Here is a 21,941-nt window from a genome sequence, read left to right as displayed (position 1 = left end):
TCACCTGTTGGTCTTTTGAGGCGATCTCTCCAGGGGTTGGCCAGTTATTGGCATCTCCAAAGTCCCCAACCTTTACAAGATCAGTAAAATCATTTCAGCGCCATGGTGATACATCACCTCACACATATCAACAGAAACAGAAAGCATGCACACGCATGGCAGTGCCATAAATAGGAAGCCAATATGCACAGATAGGTGGAGTACGGATGTCGTGCGTGCGAGAGAGAGAGAGAGAGAGAGAGAGAGAGAGAGAGAGAGAGAGAGAGAGAGAGAGAGAATCTTACCTTTCCTCCTCTCCGGGGTCTGGGGTTTCCTGCCTTCACCACCTTTGCTGGTCCAGTGGGCTCTGTAGGAAAGGAGTAACCCGTTAGAACACAACCCAAAACACAGATGAAGGGAAACTAAATCTTTAAAGGTTGTATCAGCGATAGAGGGGATACGTCACTTCTGCTGATGTTCAAGCATCAGCCCCCGCCTCCCGTGCAATTAAAACGTCGGTTATTGGTTGAAACACTTTATTTTGCCTTTAAGTGGGTTGCCAACCCTTGTTGGAAGCAATTGTTTTTGTGTACAGATCTCGGAGCCTAGGCTGCCTACAGAGAGGCGTTTTTTTGACGGCCTGCTTATGGGGCAGACAGCTAGCAGATCGTTAGGAAAGATCAGATGAATGTGATCATTTATGTTTGGGCCTGAAATCACTGATACAACCTTTAAGGCTCCTAGACATTACGAGTCATTTCAATGTATTAGGATCTCTCCTCGTTCTCTCCTCTTCTCCTCCCTCTCCCCTCTTCCTCCTCCCTCTCTCCTCCATCACTCTCGCTCCCCTCTTCTCCTTCCTCTCTCCTCTTCCTCCTTCCATCTCTCTCTCTCTCTTCTCTCTCCCTGTCTGTTCTCTCTCTCTCTCCTCCTCCCTCTCTTCACTCTTTTCTATTCCTCCTTGCTCTCCATTGAATCTTCCTCGCTTCAGGACTGCTTCTTATCCAGCACCTCTGTTAGCCTGGACACACTTCATGTTTTTGAGTGTGTTCAACAGTGGCCCAGATGGGTCAACCCAATACAAAAGCCACAACACGATTTGCAAACATGAAAGCAAAATGTCACACAAATACAAATGCATAAAAAAAAAAAGTCACACAAAGAGGGTTTTGTCTGTAGCATACTTCCATTCCAGGCCCTGGGGGCCAGCACCACTTCCTTATTAACCCTTAAAGGTGTAGGTTTTTGAACGTTCTAAGTTCCGCAACAATTGAAGGTTCTAAAATTCTATGTTGAATTCAATGAACCCAGATATTCTTTAGAACGTTCATTTCTCAACATTCCAGTCACACCGGTGTGACGGTACTCCTTTAAGGGTTAATGTGTACCACAGCCTACAGAGCATCACTGGGATATATAGCGGTGTGTGTGTGTGACCGTCATTAACCAACACACACACTCATTTCTTCCTTCCTCAAATATCAAGTTCCCACTCATGTCACCTTAAGTGTGAATGCATTCTGGCACAAGCAGTCTTCTCTCTCACACACACACACGATCCTGCTTATATGCAATGGGGGAATCCTCAGGAAGACACCAGGGCAGGCCCATGGCTGATGACAGACACACACACACACACACTTGGAGGGGACTGGGTGCGGAAACCAGTAAATCTGTATGTCCATGGAAACATGAACCAAACATTGACCTGACTGGACTGGAGGTGGGGAAAAGTGGGCGTGTACTAATGGATCACCCTACAAGGCCTACAGAGGACTCACTAAACCACACGAAACAATAGGAAAGGAGGCAGGAGGGGCCTCACCGCCACAACAGGAAACAGGAAACTGCCAACTGCCAGTGGGTGCAGCGACTGCTGCTGCTGCAGATGCAGAGACCTGTCGACAAGCAGCGCAGTGACCACACTCAGCACCTTTACTACCACACTGACCTCTTGACCTGCTGATCTTTGGTCACCCGCATAGGCGGTCAGGTATAAATGCCAAAGAGATTCTGCTACAGCTGATAACACATCAGCCCTACAGTGTGCAGATCCTTCTTTTGATTTTTACCTTCAATAGAAGTTTAATGGGACAGACGCGCACACACAGTGCCCATCGGCCAATAGACCAGACCTCCAGCACTGACTTCCAAGCATGCAGCGGCTTGGGGAGTGAATTATATTCCTGGTTCTTTCTAGTATTCTATGCAAACGATCTATAGTTTCAGTTATCTTTATACAGGGGAAAATCTCTGAGGGTAATTGTCGCAACATAGTGCGGAACTCTCGGTTCACGAACATTCTAATCCCATATTTGTGACCGTACTCCTCAGCAGGTTAAGGAAGCACTAGTCTTGGACGAGTCTAATGAAGTCCCCACGGCTGGCCAGATAGTGTTAGAGACAGCCTTCTCAAGCACCTTCATGAGACTGACTGTGTGTGTGTGTGTGTGTGTGTGTGAGATGGTGTGAGATATTTGGCCTATATGCAGTGCAAATGTGGGTGACCGCGGACTGACAGCACCTTGATAAGTGACTTTCTGTGCTTGTGAACATAAGCGTCATTTGAACGTATATAGCGAATGAGCATGTCTGTGGTCTACAAACTCTTAAGCATGTGCAGGAGTGCCTTCAGCATGTATGAGGAATGCCCATGCCAGTGTGCGTCACAGACATAAGACACTAGTTTAGATTGTGTGTGTGTGTGTGCGCATAGCGCCCGCAACTTTTACAGAAGCGTGGCTCTGTGTGGTGCTTCTATAGGCTTATGTGTCTGTCCGCATGCACACACACGCACGCCTCAAGGGTACGTAACCATCAGTTCAGGAGTTGCTTACTGTAGGATTGGTTTTGCCCACCACCTAACTTCACAGCTACACATACATATCATTAATTTGGGGAAATAATTATGCTTATAGTTCTTCAAAGACCCAATTTAACCCTACTCACAATGAACATTACATTAATTAACAGTTGCCAGTAAACTCATAAAGCCTCAATAAAAAATACCAACAATGGTAATAGACTAAATAGAATTTAACAGAATAATACAAACCGAGGAATAATCAGTTAGATACAAGGTACACAGGTGAGTCTTTAGAAGCTTACTGAACATCCCACAACTACCACTAATTGAAAAGCATTAGATAAATCATTCCACCATTGAGGGATCACAGACTAGAAGAGTCTTGCCTGTGATCTCTTAGATTTAAGATGGCAAGGTTCAGACCCAGCAAGTGCCCTGTGGGCCAGAGGGAGGGATTTGCATTTAATTCTGGGTTCTATACGAAGCAAATGAAAAGCAACTAACAGGAGTTCCATGCGTCGTCTTTGGCTGACTAAAGACCAGACATGCCGCTGCATTTTGAATCTTCTGTAATGGTCTCACCACACAAGCAGGTAGGCCAGCTAAAAGCTGCATTAGCTGTGAATACCAGAAGCTCAGTTTTGGAGATTAAGCTGAATGTGTTGATCTTTCAGACTGAAATATCTCTGAGGTATGCAAAAACAGGTGTCATCAAGTGGAACTTCCTTGTAACAGAGTGATGAATTAATAATATGTGTGACCAGGGGTAAAATAGTGGGTGTGATGGGATTTCAGGAGTGGATGGAATGGGATTCAGAAGGCATGCTGTTGCCCCCAACCTGTTCCACTGGAAGTCTCCAAGTCAAACCCCATCAACCCCTTCTTCTGTTCCTCCTCTCTCTCCCCCTCCATCTTTCTCTCCATTTCCCAACACTATTCACCTGGAACTCCCATGCTAGTCACCCGCCCACTCTAGTTGCGTACACAGACTTATGACAGCTCATAAATGCACAGGTTACCACATCAGATCCAGTCTAATTCCTGCATTCAGCAGCAGTCAGCCCTCTGTAATCTCCCATTCTGCTAAAATTAGGCAGTCTGCGCTGGCTTAATGCTATAGCCTGACCCACAAAAAACACAGAGGGGGAATTCAGGCCTGGGCAGGACCTCTTGCTTAGGCAGTATGACTAAGCAAACCAGAGCTCAGGAAGCTGAATCTCTTCACAGCTAAGACCATACCCAGCCCTGTGACACGCAGGGGGTGGAGACCACTAGGAGACACAACCACAAATGCAACCGGACACGGAGACGGAAGACAAGAATAAGAAAATTCAGAAGGAAAAGAAATGCAAGAACACAAGAAAGATCCACTGGAAGAAAAACAGGTTGGGTCACTTGAGGTTGAGGCTAGTTCAGCGTGACCTTTACAAACATTCCTTGACCTTCTCCAGGTCGACCCCTGACCTTTCCCACAGTGCAAGCAGTCTCTGCCACGACCCAAGGTCAAACAGCCCAAACTTGAACGTGTGCACAAAGTGCTGCTCCATCAAGAGCCCCCACCTAGTGTACACATAAGCCATCTCAGAACTGTTGAAAGAATCAACTGATTAATTCCTAGATCTTCTAATCCTCACGTTAATCTAATTTTAACTTTCATATTTCCCCACACACCATGCAAATGGAATGTGGTTCTTTGCTTATGACTCCGCCAAAGACGCTGTTACTCATTGAGATGGGGTCTGGGAACTAGACATTCATTTTCGAGACGGCATTATTTGAAACATGGTTTCTCCTAGAATGCCCACAGGGGTCACAACCTACAACACTGCCTTTAAGTAACAGATCACCAGCCAGCTAGCCTCTAACGAATGTCTATCAAATGCGTCTGTACATAGCTCATAACGGCTTTGGTGTGTCGTCATCGTCTTGCTGCCCTCCCTATGTTCTGTGATTGGTTTCTTCGTTGAGGTGAAAACGAAGTCCATAGAATCCAGGCTGTGAATAAAATCGCGCGCGTAAGGCAGCATGAGAAAACCCAGGCTACCAGCCAGCAGTATCTTACAAACACACATAACCTTGGTTGTAGACAAAGAAACAGAGTAATGCATTCAAATCTCAAGAAGCATGATCAAATAACAGTGAGACCACAATTTCTTATTTCCGATTACCCCCAGCTCTTCTTATGTAACCCTTTTGTAAATGGACTGAAAATATCTACTTTTATCGATTATGCTAGGCGTTAGCATATCTATGGGATTTCTCATATACATTAGCCATAAGCTAATGCATTAGTATCTATTCTGTAACTTGAATGCTAGCCTACATGATTGCTCTTAAACAAAACATTTAAGGATTAAGGATATAACTGATATGTACCCTGTTGGTCTGCTTAGTTTGACAGGGAATCCTTTTGAAAGGAACTTCAGCTTTAGACTTTCTCTTGGGAAGCTGTTAGGCCTTACAGTCACTAATGATACTTTTCATAAATAATGACCTGTAAAGTAAAGTTAGACTTTTAATAACACATTTTTAAAGGATATTGACTAATTATCATTATCGCCAAAATCACAAAATTTTATTATTTTTTGTCCATATCGCCCACCCCTACCAGGCACCCACGGGATGAAACTGAACTATGGCCAAGCTGAGATCCAGGAGGTCAGATCATCCACCTGACTGAGGGGTTTACACCTCCCAGCTGATTCAGTTGCCTCCAGTTCACTCATGCTAGCAATCCCTCAAGCACCACTAGCAATCCCTCGTTCCTTTCTATCTGAGAAAGTGGCCTTGAGTAGATTTAGAAAGACCTGTGGACAGAGAAATGAGCGAACCTTCACCATTTAGCAGATACCGTTACTAACCCCCTGGATGCATTAAAAATTAACCTGCTGCAGCTCCTGCCAAAAATACTATCAGAGCTGCTGCTGATACAGAAGCACAGCCCACTCACAACCTTGGCGACTGGAAAACACAGACAACAGACATTTCCATCCTTCTCCTCAACCTCCTCGTGTGACATTTCACAGCGGCATAAGGGGCACCATCTCCCTTTGCAGGCCTGGAGGGTACTTCGAGTTTGGTTGAACCAGGCAATGAACCAGGCATTCCTTTGGCATGATTTATTTTTTTTAAGTATATTTTTTGGGGATTTTATGCCTTTAATGCGACAGGATAGTGGAGAGTGACCGGAAGTAAGTGGGAGAGAGAGTCGAGGTGGGATCCGGAAAGGACCACGGGGCGGGAATCGAACCCGGGTCGCCGGCGTACGGTGCAGGTGCCCCAGCCAGTTGCGCCACATGATGAATCAAGCTGATTTGGGAGCTAGTTTGGGGAGTTGAAAGTGATATGGCCATGATCATCCATTAAGAAACTTCCTTGCTTAAGACCTACCAAGGAATCATGTGCACATGCTGATTGCAACTCAACCTTCACAAACCACCACATCCCATTTTCATTAGAGGGCCGATTCACAAAATCTCCTAGTCAATGCTACCCATCGGCTGAGCCAAATAAGTGCTTCAGCGTTCTACTGTACATGACTTTTAAATGAGGGAACAACCTGCTGGACAAGACGGTGCCAGGCAACCAACTGATTACTTACAGAAGGTCCGAGTTGGCTGCCATGACAACTGTACACAAGCCAGGCATGTCCTAGCAACCCTGATCAAGCTAAAGTCACCAGATGGAATGAAGTGTGATGTCATAATGTCACGGAACATTCCCCTGGCATTCCATTATATCTAGGTTACTGGAAGAGTCATCTGAGAATTTCCCATGGGGTATTCTGTGTTTCTCAACAGCACAAACAGGGGTGTGTTCATTCTCTATGGGTGGTTCTCACATTGAGAGCATCTGCTAGATGAAGAGCAGAATGCCTCCCTTACTGTTGCAAATAGCCCACACCCCGTCAACCATTCATTGCATTTTGTTGATTATAAGAGTAATAGATTTTTGTGAATATGATTAAGTTCCCTCTGCGTTCAATTTTTGTTGTTATAACGGTCACTTCACCACAAAAACAACAGTGACAAAATTGGGGGAAAAAAAGAATGTTAGTCGACATAAGAAAGTAATAAGTTTGTGTTTAATACCACAGAAACAAAATGGCACAATAAGAATGCTAATAGCCACACAACAGGGACGTTTTACACCAGATAGTGTGGCCATAACTGTTGTAAGAGCAACGGCAGCTGCAACAGTGACTAAGCCATGACTATCAGTAGGATGGACACCACCACAAGTAAAATCAAGAGGTTGTTAATGCAATCATAGTAGTGCTGACCAGTTACAGCAGTAGTGCTAATACTGAAGTTCTAATCTATGCAGTAATGTGACCAATAGTACAGTAGTGGTACTCATCGCAATGATACTGGTCAGGAGTTGGTTGTAGCTAATAATGTCAGAGACCACAATGTGTAATATCAGCAGCTCTAAGAGTAGTCTACTACTCAGCGCTCTTGTATAAGTACACATCTAAGTGTGCGCGCACACACACACACACACGCTCTGGAAGCTCCTGACTCGGATACCATATGCAGGCTTGGGCAAGCGCACCACCACACACACTCCCTCTCTCTTTTAGGCATCGTTTGAGGATTGCAAAACTCAAACAGTAGCTAGACATCCTGGCCCTGTGAGGCCAAGTGTGATCAGAGAGAGTGAGAGATGAAAACAACATCTGATCACTGACCGTTTACTGGGATGGTTTTAGTAACACCGCGCACACACACTAGGGCTGCACAATTTGGGGAAAGTGTCCAATTGCGATTATTTTCTTGACAGATATTGCAATTGCGATATGATTTTTCAATGTCAATAACTTGATTCAGTTCAATATTCCAAATGCGTCTCTAATTTGTGCCGGCACCCCCGATTGGTGAGCACGCCTGGTGCACAAGAAGCACAGCACCCCCAACCGACTATGAAGCTCACCAATCAGAATGTCTGTGCCCCTCAGACACTACACACACAAACCAACCAGAAGTGGCATAGTCAAGGAGGATGAAATGAATATTAAAAGTCAGAAATGTGACAAAATCAACTGTGCACAATTATTTGTAGCTTTTGCGATTAGGTAATTGTGTTAATTGTGCAGCCCTAACACACACACACACACACACACACAACCTCTGTGAGGCCGAGTGATGCACATATAACCAAACCAAAGCTGATGGCTTGAATCTAAACTTGGGACATTCATGACTATTTCATATCAATGTGCTTCTGTCCAATCACTAGTGTGGGCTAAGGTAGGACAGACCCTACCACACACACACACGGAAGCAGAGTGCGGCAGCAGCAGCAGCCCACCACACCCTCTCCCTGAGCTGAAGCCCTGCTCCCCGCTCACACACACTGCAGCGCGCGCCGCTCTCTCCTGCCCTCACCACCAAATATGGAGGAACACACAGACCAACAGGAGGCTTTCTTTCACACACACACACTCAGTCTGGAGAACCCACCACCGTCACCACGATCACATGATCCGCCTAATGACATCAGTGCCCGCTGCTTAAGTTGCTTACACACACAAACACACACACACACACACACACAAAGACACTTGGGTAGAGCTTTCACACGCCAGACACAGGGGGTGGGAGTTGGGGTCAATCCATATCACGCTGCACAGACGTAGTCCTGAACAGATAAAGCGGGCAGGACCAAGTGTGCACACACACACACACAAACACACACACACACACACACACACAGCAGGTCTCTGTGTGGTTTAAATCTCCAGCCTGTGTCCACCCTGCACAACAGACGGCAGACTCAGAGGCCAGCAACACTCAGGCTCTCAAACATGTGTTTTTAAAAATAGCCCAAAACACATCTGATTAAATGTGCTAGAAACAGATCATCTAATTTAGACTTCACAAGTGACCCGTGAACGAGTACATTCACAAACCGTAGCGTGTTGTTGAACACAGTGGTTTGACTGGAGCACAAGCATGCCAGGCCAATCAAGCAAATTAGCGGCTGTTTATGACCAGACTTCACACGTTCCCAGCTGTTCAGCAACACTTGTGAGGTTTAGGGAGAAGTCACGGCCCTGACATCATCATTAAGAACAGGAAGACTGCTGCACACTAGAGGATGGCACAGGAACCAATAACCATCAAACTTACAAGTAAAGCAAGAGGGCCAATAAAGAGGGTGTATACAGCCCAAACCCTTGATGCTAGGAGTGCTGGAGCCAATGAGTGTGCTCCATACTGAGATGTCAGGTGGTGTGATGCGTGTGTGCTGTGTGCCGAGTGAGAGACAGGGCTCTGCTGGGTGCTCCAGTCACACAGCCTCACATCACACACGCGCGCGCTATCTGCTTTAACCCTTAACGTGCCGGAGCAGAGGGACAGGTTACCCCCCTCGGAGCACATCCTGTGTGCAGAGAGGAAGTGGACGGGTCAGATGAGGAGAGAAGAGAAACAGCAGAAGAGAGAAGGACACACACAAAGAGAGGAGGACAGGAGGAGAGGAGAGGAGAAACGAGAAGAGACCAGAGGAGAGGAGGAGAGCAGGAGAGGAGAGGAGAGGAGGAGAGCAGGAGAGGAGAGGAGAGGAGGACAGGAGGAGAGGAGAGGAGAAACGAGAAGAGACCAGAGGAGAGGAGGAGAGGGGAGGAGGGGAGGAGAGGAGGAGAGGAGAAACGAGAAGAGACCAGAGGAGAGGAGGAGAGGAGAGGAGGAGGAGAAGAAGAGCAGAGGAGGAGAGGAGAAACGAGAAGAGACCAGAGGAGAGGAGGGGAGAGGAGGAGGAGACCAGAGAAGAGATGAGGGGGGGAGTGCAGAGTAGAAGAGCAGAAGCGATGAGGACGCATAGGAGAGAGGAGTAAGAGGAGGAGCAGAGAAGCGATGGAGAGAGCAGAAGAGAGATGAGGAGAGGAGAGGAGAGATGAGGAGAGCAGAGGAGAGATGAGGACACATATGAGGAGAGATGAGGAGAGCAGAGGAGAGATGAGGACACATATGAGGAGAGATGAGGAGAGCAGAGGAGAGATGGGGAGAGCTGAGGAGAGCAGGGGAGAGATGAGGAGAGCAGAGGAGATGAGGACGCATAGGAGAGAGGAGTAAGAGGAGGAGCAGAGAAGAGATGGAGAGATGAGGACACATATGAGAAGAGATGGGGACACATATGAGGAGAGATGGGGAGACATATGAGGAGAGATATGAGGAGACATATGAGGAGAGAGGTGTAAGAGATGAAAACCAAAGAGGATGGCAAGAGGTGGAGACTGCAGAGCAGAGGAGGAGGAAAGGAGGTGAGGAGCCGTTGAGAAATACAAATAACCATCCTGCCAAGCCAGGCAGGAGAGGGCAGATAACAGGAGGCAAACCCAGGAAGTAAGTGGCCTGCACAGTCAGATCCATCATTACTACACTACAGCCCGGGCACTACGCCTGACCACACGCTGGGCACAGGACATTCGCAGGATTACTGGGGAACCGTCTGTTTCACTCCATCAAACTGTTTCACTCGGGTCTGTTAGTCTGATATTAACACCCCACAGTTTCAACTAATTGGCTTTTAACCGCAATACTGCCCCCCAAAAATGGTTGAACACCAGCTAGTTCATTAAACTGAATGAGGTGAGACAAAAATCCCATTACCAGCACTTGGTGCTTGCCTTCTCAATTTGTAGACATTTGAATGCAAGGTCTCCCTTGTGAGATTGCCATGGGGTGCCCCAGCACTCCACAGAGTCCAACAGCTGATAACAGGGTGGAATGAGGTGTGCTAAAGGAATAGAAATCTGCAGCCGCCTACACTTTTGCCTTGGGAACGAGATGCCGACTGATTGACCGTTTCATGGGAACGAGATGCCAACTGATTGGCCAATTCTTGGTTACAAGATGCCGAGCAGCTTGATCCATTCTTCGTCCATCCGCCAGGGCGCTGAAATTCCTGATGTGGCAGACAATGACGTGCTCCTCTGGTGCTGTATGTTAACCGGAAATGGCAGAACACGAAACAAGCCGACAACCTTTGGTGTGGGGTTACCCCATCTTAGCCCCACACCATAAGAATTAGAACAATGGTGACACAGAACATCTTAACTGACACCTTGAGACAATTTATGATGGGGCCTGGCACAAATAGCTTTTAACCCTTCAGCCGGGGTTTTAAACATTCTAACAAGATATTATGTTCCGCAACAATGTAAGGTTCTAAAATTCCATGTTGAATTCAATGAACCCAGATATTCTTTAGAACGTTCATATTAGAAACATTCCAGTCACACCAGTGTGACTGAACCGGCTGAAAGGAAGAAAGCTTGAGCATGAGGACAATTACATGTATTGATCAGAGAAACAGCTTTCTAGCTTACAGCCAATCAGAGGCGCTCTTACTAAAGAAGTGGCCAATAGCCTTACTGATTGCTCAATAAGCATGCTAGTCACTGGCCTAGTGTTCAACTGCATTCTTAACAGGCGTTACAGAAGCCATTAAACCACATGCTTTAAATACCAGGGGCTGCTGTAACATAATGCTGCCATGACACACACATTTTCATGTTGTTTTTTTACACAGACACACACGTAGCAAGTCATTTAATAGTTAAGCTCACAGTGATGACTCCAAAAGTTCAACCCACTTTGTATTTTTCTAATTGGCACATGGACGAAGACGGACTACATGAAGTGGCCAATGAATATCTCAGCCTGCAGACATCTTCCAATACACTTCTGGTGTGTGACCACCCGGCTTTATTTATGCACAGAAGAGAAGCACTGCAATCAAATACTTTTTTTTTTTTTAAAAAAAAAAAAAAAAACACATTGCTGAATGTAAATGCCTGTAAAATGTTGCCAAGAGGGCTCGGCTGAAATAGAAGTCTTCTGAAGAGTGGATTATACGTGTCAAATTTAGGCCACGTCCAAACGAAAACGTATTTCTTACCGTTTTCCCACCTTAAACAACACTGGTAAAAAAAAAAAAAAAACAGAAAGCACTTTGGTGCATATGCCAGGGCAGTCGATGGAGCCGTGGCAGTGAAGAGGCTTCACTCCAATTCACGATGAAGAGACAACAACATTCCAAAAGCAGTCGCATGAGACAAGCAACTACGGAAAATTCAGTCCTCAATTCAACTGTAAAACAAATAAAGTTAATTTTTTAGGGTTTGTGACTGCTATATATGTGGAAATGCTTTAACGTTTTGCACTGTGTCTGGTATAGAGCAAGTTACACTGGGAAAATTAGGATGCCATACTGGTGTGCTTCTAACTTAGCCACAAAAGGCTGATAATGCGTGCACAAAAATCATGACGGGGGGAAAAAAAACATTTTAATAGGACAAACAAATGGTTTGGTTTGTTCTGACGAGCAGAGTATCAGGTCAAGTGTAGTGGTTGAGTTTAGGGGTGGGGCTATGTCTTCATCGAAAATGCATCCACACGACAAAAATTAACCGGCAGTTTAAAAAAAGATTGATTTTGGGCTCCTAAAACGCCAGGGTCGTGTGGACGCACAAAAAAAAACAACCTCGTGTGAACGGGCCCTTATTTAACACACCAGCAACCACCCCCTGGACCCCCCCCCCTTTCAGCCAGAACTACAAAAGGCCAGAGGTGACCAAATAAAGAGTAAATGCTAATTCAGCCTGAGGAAGCTCCAGGGGTGGGTGGGGGGGGGGGGGGGCATCTCTCACCTCACCCCTCTCCTGAGGACTGTGTGTGCTGTTAAGTCTCTTCCTGCTTTTTCACACCTGAATAAACGTCAGGTAATGACTAAGCTCTCCTTTGCATCTAGATCCACATACTACACCCTTGCAAACAGGATCAGTACTAGGCTCACAAGTCACAAAAAAACAACTACTTCACAAACATTTGCACAACTCCTGAGTGTTATCAAACTCCATATATCACACAATGCACCGAATTGTGAAATGTAAACCTTGATGCTGCTGATAAAAAGAACTGTGTACTGTGTGCCAACCAAACATTACAGGGAACCTACATCGGGCATGTAACCAACACATTTCTAACACCAACACGTATAATACTTATATACGTTTCATTTGCCTGCCGCAGCAATTAGCTTCCACTATAATCAATAAAATTGCCTACATCAGACGTGATAGCGAACCACTTTTAAAAAAATTAGACTAGTCTCCTAAAACATTTTTTTACGTTACGCGAACAGAGAGCTTCAGTTGCGGACATGTTGTAGCCTCCCTGTTAGACTGAAACACACTTAAACAGGCTCTGGGAGAAAAGAACAGAACTCTATGGCTACACCCAGGTGGAAGCATATTTTTGTCAAGGTTCATAGTGAATTAAACATCATAAGATTATATCAAAACAAATCCAATCCAGGAGAACAGGAGTAAGATACAGACACAGAGGAGCGTGTGCCCCATGAGAAATGTAATTTGGCTTGCTGCTGTCCAGACTGGTTCACTCTGACAGACAGAGCTCATAGGTGGAGTACAGGCAGTCCACAACAGCCCTAGAGCTAAAGCCTAATGCCTGGGGGCCTATTCTCATGCCTGAGGCAGGGACACCCTACTTCTGCATGCATACACACACACAGTGTGAGTAAGGGGCCCCAGACAGATAGGTCGATCCATCCATCCTGACCGGATGGATCATGTACAAAAAACAAATTCATCCAAGCCAGCCCTGATAGGTCTCCTACTCAAGCAGGTCCATGCAACACTGTCCTTACAAGCAAAACAGCCACTGCCTGCTAATCTGTCTGTTGACTTCAGTACAACCATGGCCGTGAGGAGGGGTTCACTACTGCAACAGGTGCCCTCATCTCACAGCTATTACCAGCAGGGCTCACACTCTGGGATGGCTGTGCAACTCACTCTGGGATGGCTGTGCTACATGTTGAACAAACCATGTATCAGAATGAGCGCTAATACAGAGTTTGTTCAAACTGTTTCAACACATTTTGTATTATCTAAAACCTTCAGCAATCACTGACCATAGGTCAAAAACTGGGTAATATGATTATCACAATGGTAAACTACCGGGTAGGGTATGATCTGAAGGAAGAGGGTGAATGCTCTGACAACTGAATCTGACTGCAAGCTTGAAGAGAAGGTGAAGGAAGTAGGAACAACTTCCTGACCAGTGTTTCAACACTGGACCACATTCAACTGTGTTTTATACGGCCAACGGTTTAGCATCAGTGTCATGCATCAGTCTAGACGTAAAACACGTGATAAAGCAGGGGGTTGATGCCACTTTGTCTCTTTCATTCGGGCACAGAATTACCAATAGATTTAACACAATCCACACTATAGAATAGGCTTGCTCCGACAAAGAGCACTGCCACGCCACATGAATTCGATTCACACGTTCTGTTTTCCTGTAAATGGAGGAAAAAACGGCAGACTCTCCCTGTGGCCAGCATGCATCCCCGTTGTCGAAAACAAGCGACTGCCTGGCTAGCCTGTTCTTCGTGACATGGGGGAGGGGAAGACAGACAGGCGAAAACTGTTTTATCACGCAGAAATGTCGCGTTAAAGGATTGATCCCTGCAATCTAGCAAAGTTCAAACGCTGTCTATGCTTTTCATCGAACTAAAACGAAAAGTCATTAAAAGCATAGCAATAATCGTGGGTAGGATTCCTCCACCGAAATCACATGGCTTTCACCACGTTGTCTCTAACTCAAAGGATGCTGGGATAGAATTCTAGACTCGGGTCTGATCTCGTGGCCGTGCAGTTTAGTTGGCAATTATGGAGAAACGTGTATATTATTTGGTTATCGGGCTTTTACATATATTGTTGACAGAGCAATACAACAGATTGCAAGGTCCATCGAGAACACGTCGTATTACTAACGTTAGTATAATCTATAGTAGACTCTTCCACATGAAGGCGGTTCCTGTCAGATAAAAGTCTAGCTAACTAGCATTAGCCTAGGCGCTAACATGCTAGCAAGCTTGGAGGAGAGTTCTTCGTGACATGCTGGTTTGGCAAAGAAACAAGATGTCATACACGACGTTCTTTTGCGAATCAATATCACTTCAATGATTAACGCCAACACTGAATCAACCTTTGTGAGGCTGTATTGACAGAAAAAATGCAATTTTAATACTGTATATGGCATTGTCCATCATTTGGACGAACACGTGGAAATCACACGTGATGTTCCATAACAAATGTGTCAGCTTTTTGGCTTTTGTTGATTTCTGAACTCCGTTTCAGTAATCAACAGCAAATGAGGATTCGTCATTCAATTGCAGTTCACGCTTCTCACAATGACAGCACAGCCTTCAGAAAAGTAATGCATTCCCTGCATTTTCTCAAGAATATGGTGGCTAGCAAGTACCATCAGGCCTAGTAATGCTGAGCTATTGTTAGCCTGACCCAACTAGCTAGCAAGCTAGCTGACAAGCTGTAACGTTAAATGACTCGGATATAAGGGCTTTAACGATACCAGACTGGGGAGCGTCCAGTGTGTTCAAACAGAGGCGTCCATTTGAGAAGCTTAAGTGCAATACTACTTAAACCACTGTCTGAATGTATAAATCTATATACTGTTTAAAGGCCACATTTTAAGTCACCTTTTAGTACTGACGTTAGGAAATGATGAGGGTTAGCAAACAGCGACACGCTTGCCAACGTAACTAACGTTTGTTACATTACCCTGAATGTCATAATTGGCTTTTTATGTTTTCTATCCACTGACACTGGTCATAAATAATTTGCCATCCAAAACGACAAACATTAATGACGACAGATTTGGGGAGGCCAGCTCTCCCAACATAACGAGGCCTGACACTTGTAAAGTACTCCCAACATTGGCTAACGTTAACTTATGCTAGCTCACCCCCTGTCTTGCAGCCATCTTTCAGTACGGTAGCAGCATTAAACCTTTTATTTACCAAGAAGACACACCTTTACACAAGGCCCTAGACAACTTGTTCTGGCATTCGTGTCATTTACAATTAAATTGCATTAGCTTACGGTCTCCAGTACTCCAGAAATAGTGTTTGGGCCTTGTTCTATATATAGCTAGGAAGCAGGAGACAGTCTGAGAGTACGGCGTCAAGCAAGCTGGCTCGTCTTAACACGTAATACCTAGCTACAGACAAACTCTCACTAGTCCAGTTAGGATGAAATCAATTACCTACTTACACTCAAATGCACTTAACACCTAAATGCAGGGCATTCGGACAAGTTATTAAATGCACATCTAGATGGAAAAAAAATGACATCAAATGGAATACAAACCCTGATGTGCCTGTCCGTTTACACTGACCACGGTGACGGCGTTCATTTTCTTAGTCCATGGGTTCACCTTGGGCGGTGGAGCCTCCGTAAACTCCTTTTTGTTATTTTTGACATCTTCCTGGGAATCACTGAGAGATTCTTCGGGCGAATTCACTTTCCCTTGGTTGTTGATCTCTTCTTTCGCTTGCTTTATACACTGTTCGTTGGTGGTGCACCCACCCGACTCCGCATCGGTTCCCTTGACGGTGCTCGAATCGACCGAAACGCCCGTCGTCTTCGGCCCCTTCTCCAAACGGTCGTCACCATGTTTGATCTGGCCTGCATGCCCACGGTCCTCCGGGTTCAGCAGAGGATTGTTCGGCAGGAGAGCCTCCACCTGCGTGGCCATTTCTCCTTTTCCCTACACGATACCCCCAAATCCGCTTTCAACCTAGCAACAAATAAGGTGTATCCCGTGAATAACCTCTTGTCTTAGCTCTCTCCACTCCACCCCTAGACCAAATAGCCTTCAGTCTAAGACGCAGAGTGGTTTCTTTAAGTTAAAACATTAAAAAGCCTCGGTAAACCTCTAATATTACTAGGTAATCTCCACTACTCCCAGCAATATGGATGACCACCACCACGCGATAGGAGGGAGCGCGCACGCACACGCAAGGAGGAGTGACCACGCTCGGTAATGTGTGCGCGCAGAAAGTTGAGACCGAGGCTGCTGACGTTGGTCCCGTCCTTTTCAAGGAAAACAGGCATTCGTGAACTGACTGCTCCGCCGTATTTCTCCGTACTACATTAGAAAGCACGTGTCGGTCTATGGAATAGCACGTGTGTCTTCATGCTCCAGACATTATTCGTTTGAGGGAGAAGGAGCGTGCGTGGAGTTGGTCATTGTCCTCTCGTTTCTCTGTTCTGGGCGAAAGCAGAATTGTTGGCCATGGACACGACAGCGCTATCTTGCAGTGTGGATCCTCCCTTGCTGCCTGGGATCCTCGCTCTGATCTCATCAAAGTTTATGGATTGCATCCAGCAGCGAGCTCACCTCTCAATATAACTTCACGCTTCGCCTAGTTGCATAGAAATAGAGTTCCCACTCATGATTTTTATGCCTAATAAAAACATGTGGTAAAAATGTTACATTACGTTAGGCCTACATCATCATCCTCACGTCTAGTCTTTTTTCAGAATCAATAGTCCACCAAATCAATCATGAATATTTATCATTATTGGCAACTATGTCCACCAAGAAGCATATAAAACAAACTGACTTGACTGCAAACATATAAGATGAGTTATCAAAGCAAAATGCACTTTTGTTTTGCCAATAATATGAATTGGCTGTAAGAGGGACACAGATGTACAGCTGTGTCATGACCAGAGTAAGAGGGGCTTGCAGGGATTATTCAGTACCCTTGGTATGCAGAGGGCAAATATAACACTTGAAAATCAGCTTGTACCTCTACACGTGCCCTGGGCAGTTTCTGTATGTTACCATTAATGCATTAACCACCACAGCCCTGTGGGAGTGAGAAAGTGTGTGTGTTGGGGGTACTGAGACTAATGTGTGTTGTGTGTTGCATGATTTCAGCTGTAAGAGGATCATAAAAAAACATTTTTTTAAGTTACCAACGGGGGTAAGAGGAGAAGAGCCTGGCAGAGCAAGGTGAACAGATAGGAGAGTCAAATGGGAGTTTCTTTGGAAGTCATTCAAAAACCACACCCAAATGTCCACACACCCTCTCTCATACCAGAACTGTGCACATTACTATCACTACTACAACTGCCTTAAGTGCCGCAATTAAATACTAAGAGGGAGTTGTGACACAGTCCCACAGTTTGCCGAGGGGAAGAATGCCTTTGAGCCAATGAGCTTTCAGAACAGAGACAACCAGCCAATGAACGAGCACACAACAGAGAGTGGGTGTTTATGCGTTTATAGAGGCAAAAAAAACACACAGCCTATTGTCTCCAAGGTAATCCATGTCACAGTGTAGTCGAGTTCATATGGAATTAGGGGCGGTACTCACTGTTGTGCCCCGATCAGGTTTAATTTGAGCACAAGTATGAGAGTGTGTTTGAGTGAGCAAGTGTGCAAAGGAGTGTGTGTGTGTGTGTGTTTGTGTGAGCGAGCGAGTGTGGGTGTGTTTGTGTGAGTAAGAGAGTGAACGAGTATGTGAGTGAGCAAGTATGTCGGTGTGTGAGCAGGAACGAGATGAGCTGGTAACTGAGTCTTACTCCAGGCTGGAGCAGTGACCGGGAGGAGCTCTTTGCTTACTGCAGCTCCAGATGTGTGTGTCTGTGTGTGTGTGTGTGTGTGTGTGTGTGTGTGTGTGTGTGTGTGTTAGGAGAACAAGCTGAGATGAGCTAAGCTGAACTTGTTTGAGCAGCCAGGCCATGACATGTTGCTACCACTGCTGTTGCCACTGTATTAGTGAGCAGTGTGCAAATAAGTGTGTGTGTGTGAGGGACTGAGTGTGTGTGTGAGTGTGTGTTTGAACGAAAGAGTGTTTGTGAGTGAGCGAGTGTGTTAGAGCAAATGAGTGTGTGTGTGTGAATGAGCGAGTGTGTGTGTGGGTGAGCAAGTCTGAGGGAGTGAGTGTGTGTGTGAGGGAGCGGCCAGGCCTCGACATGCTGCTGCTCCTGCTGATGGTAAACAGAGGGGCATGGGGGGCTGCAAATAGTCAAATGTCACATTATATTTGTGCCAAAACAAACTTAATGAAAGAATATTTGTTGTAAGGGACAGCAGAAATGTATGAAGACCATAGTGGTCTCTACCAAATGGAAACTCAAGCACAAGGGGACCATGCCACCTGGGTTCACTCCATTTGCACTTTATGGCAACATTTGAACATTTTTAATGCAGAATTTATTTTTGAGTTATTATTTTTCTTTTTTTCTTTTTCTTTTTGGGTACAATTGTCCCTTTGAGTAAGTTAAAGACTGTACTATTCAGACTTTATCATAAATAGTATGTTAAAGCAACACCAAAGCACTTTTCCTCTGTCGCACACATTCTATTTGTTTATCCAGCACTGGCTTTGCAAATAACGATGTCCACAGACAAGGTAGAGTATGTTGCATGATTTTATGAAAGTATGATGTATTGCAACATCAGAAGCAAGTCAAATTTGTAGTTTATGTCTCATTCCATCGAACTACAGATCTGCTACCCGGTCTGGCAAACTTACATAGTGCAGTTATAGCCGATAGAGGGCCGCGAAATGAAAGCAGAAGTGCCGATCACCCTGTTACAAGTTTATGAACACTAAACGATTTTGGAAACATTATTTTAAGTTACAAAAAACTCTTTGGTGTTGCTTTAATGCAATTTTAGCATCCTGTGTAACATTTTTAAGTACACATTGAGGAGTACTTGGTCATTACCAATGACTAGAGATGGACATAGTGGCCATATTGGTCATTACAGTCCATAACCTTTCCTCTAATGTCTTGTTTTTGTACCCTTTCTGACAGATGCATTCTGCTTCATTCCTGTTCAGTCTGTGGTTTTGAGAGTAATTTTCCACAGCAGGCAGGTTTAGCCCTCCTTAGATTGCACATAATAGACAGACAAAGCCTTGCTTCAGGGCCTGGGCCTGTCACAGTGGACAATGGGACGCCGGCATCTGCTAAAGTCTGCAGGTCCACTGGCCAGCGCCCTGCCAGCAGACATTCCCTCACCTGGACACTGACCACCTTTTGCCTCCAGGCCTCAGCTGGAGTGTCCTCCACACCCCAACCCACCCTGCCAGTCCACAACAGCCAACCGCCCTTTAGGCCCCCACAGCAAGCCTTCACAAGAAGCCCCCACTACATCCCGGCACAAGAGCGCGACACAGCAAGCCTTCAAGACACAAGAAGCCCCCACACCAACCTCTCACAATTACAACAGCCCAGCACGACACAGATGGCCCACTGTACACAATCAGTCATCCAATCAATCAACAAATCAATCAATCAATCAATCAATCAATCAATCAATCAATTAATCCCTCTGATCACAAGTTTTCACAATTATATCAATCATAAGTTATACATGGTGCGGGGTTGGTTCTGCCCCAGAAGCCCCCACAACATCCCGGCACAAGAGAACGACACTAAATCAATCAATCAATCAATCCCTCTTATCACAAGTTTTCACAATCATATCAATCATAAGTTATACATGGTGCGGGGTTGGTTCTGCCCTGGGGGAATCCAGCTGGATGTGCATCTGCTCTCATACAGGGGGAAGGGCAGATCCTGATGATCCGGATCCTGTTCTTATGGGAAAAATACACTCTTATCATGATACACTAACAAGTTTAAACACGTGCGTGTAATGTGTCTGTGTGTGAGTGTGTGTGTGTGTGTGTGTGTGGATGTGCATGGGGGGGGGGGGGGGGTCTCATATGAGCAGTCTCCCTTTCACACACACACACACACACATACGCATGCACTATGCACACACGCACACATACACACATATACCCTCGCACACAAACACACACACACACACCCTGTCCCCCTCCCTCCCTCACTGCCGAATCCCTTTCTGTCGGGGCATGACATCACTGGGGCATTAAGCCTGGGCCATTGTCCTGGCCCGCATGGCGCTGCAGGAGCATAAGCACCTGCCACTGGCCCACTGGCCCTGGCTGAAAGCCTCCGGTCAGCAACTGGTCAGCACATCAGCACAGAAAGCTGCCCTGTAAGCAGGCCAGGGCTGGGGCACACCGCGGGGCTATGGGGGGTTATGGTGAAAGAGAAAGAGAGAGTTGAAACAGAAAAGCTGTATGTGTGTGTGTTGTGTGTGTGTGTGACAGAAAAAGAGAGAGACTGAGTGAATAGGCAGGAGCTCTTTTTATGTGTCATTGTGTGATGTTGTTTTTGAGCCAGTGCCTGCTCCTAAGAGAGGATGGAGAACTAAAACTCATTAATACAAAGTAATACAAAGATGAGAAGTCATTTACTAAACAAACAAACAGCAAAACAAATAAACAAACAAATATGAGCACATTCATGGTGGTTCAGTCTATATGTCAGGTAAATGCATTAGCAGTTTTGGAAGTTAAGCCCATAGATAAACATATATCACAATCACAACAACAAAGAAAATCAGTGGTCACCTAGTGGTTACCTAGTGGTCAGTCAGTCACCTGCCCACGAGTCCTTTGGTCAGGTCAGAGAAGATTCCAGAACCTCCACGCAGGAGTGGGGTCCATACACCATTAAAAATCAGCCTTCTCTCTCTGTTTCTCTCTCTCTCTCTCTCTCTGGCACCCACTCTTTCACAATGTGACCTTTGGACCATTTACAGAGAGTTTGATCCGGATCAACGCCACGTAGTGGACATGGGGAGAAACTAATGACTCCTCACAATTATTTGTCTATGTTGTTTATTGTGGTATAAAGTAGATAATAAGATTCCATTATTAAAGTCACCATGTACATTCAGCTCACCGCCAAGCTCCTTTCATCAAAACTTTTATTACTGATATTTCTACACAGTGTGTTGTGTGTTTACATTATAAAACATTACTAGCCTACGATACTGAATAAGACTCTGATTATTAAATAATTAGGCCTAATTATTAAACACACTTCATCGTGTTTCATGGTATTGGTGCAGCCAAGTGCCCAACAGTATGGTAGGATCTGATCTGATCTGGTGAACAGAGAGAGCGAGTTCTATAGTAGTCAGGCAGATTTCTCCGCTTTTGGGTGGAAATCTACCCTCAGAGACACGCCTGCACTAGAAAATGCCCTCAGGCAGCGTATGTGTTTTAGTGTGAGAGTGTGTGTGTGTGTGTGTGTCTGTATGAGTGATGAGGAACATGTAAAATACAGTACAAAATGGCACACCCACTGACACACTTACAATATTAGTTGAGCAAGTATTATAGCAAGTATAAAACATCCAGATTCATTTTCAAAAGTTAAAGATGACACATTTCTTTAAAGCATGTGCAGAATGCAAGATTA

General features: G+C 45.4%; 1 protein-coding gene across 4 annotated transcripts in view; it reads right to left on the bottom strand.

The window, feature by feature from the left end:
* Positions 1–17,057, bottom strand: part of larp1 (La ribonucleoprotein 1, translational regulator) — a 48,096-nt gene extending 31,039 nt beyond the window's left edge. For 3 of the 4 annotated variants that reach the window (XM_048233422.1, XM_048233430.1, XM_048233444.1), the window contains exons 1-3: positions 15,984–17,057; positions 285–346; positions 5–70 (exon numbers count right to left, since the gene is read on the bottom strand). In XM_048233422.1, coding sequence (XP_048089379.1) covers positions 5–70; positions 285–346; positions 15,984–16,371 — 516 coding nt within the window. In that variant the 5' untranslated portion in view covers positions 16,372–17,057. The remainder of the gene's footprint in view (positions 1–4; positions 71–284; positions 347–15,983) is intronic. The other variant, XM_048233438.1, reaches the window with a different exon arrangement.
* Positions 17,058–21,941: the final 4,884 nt, after the last annotated feature.

The sequence above is a fragment of the Alosa alosa genome, chromosome 2 (genome assembly GCF_017589495.1).
Source record: "Alosa alosa isolate M-15738 ecotype Scorff River chromosome 2, AALO_Geno_1.1, whole genome shotgun sequence".
NCBI classification, from domain to species: domain Eukaryota; kingdom Metazoa; phylum Chordata; class Actinopteri; order Clupeiformes; family Clupeidae; genus Alosa; species Alosa alosa.
This window is presented reverse-complemented; position numbering and strand designations above follow the sequence as displayed.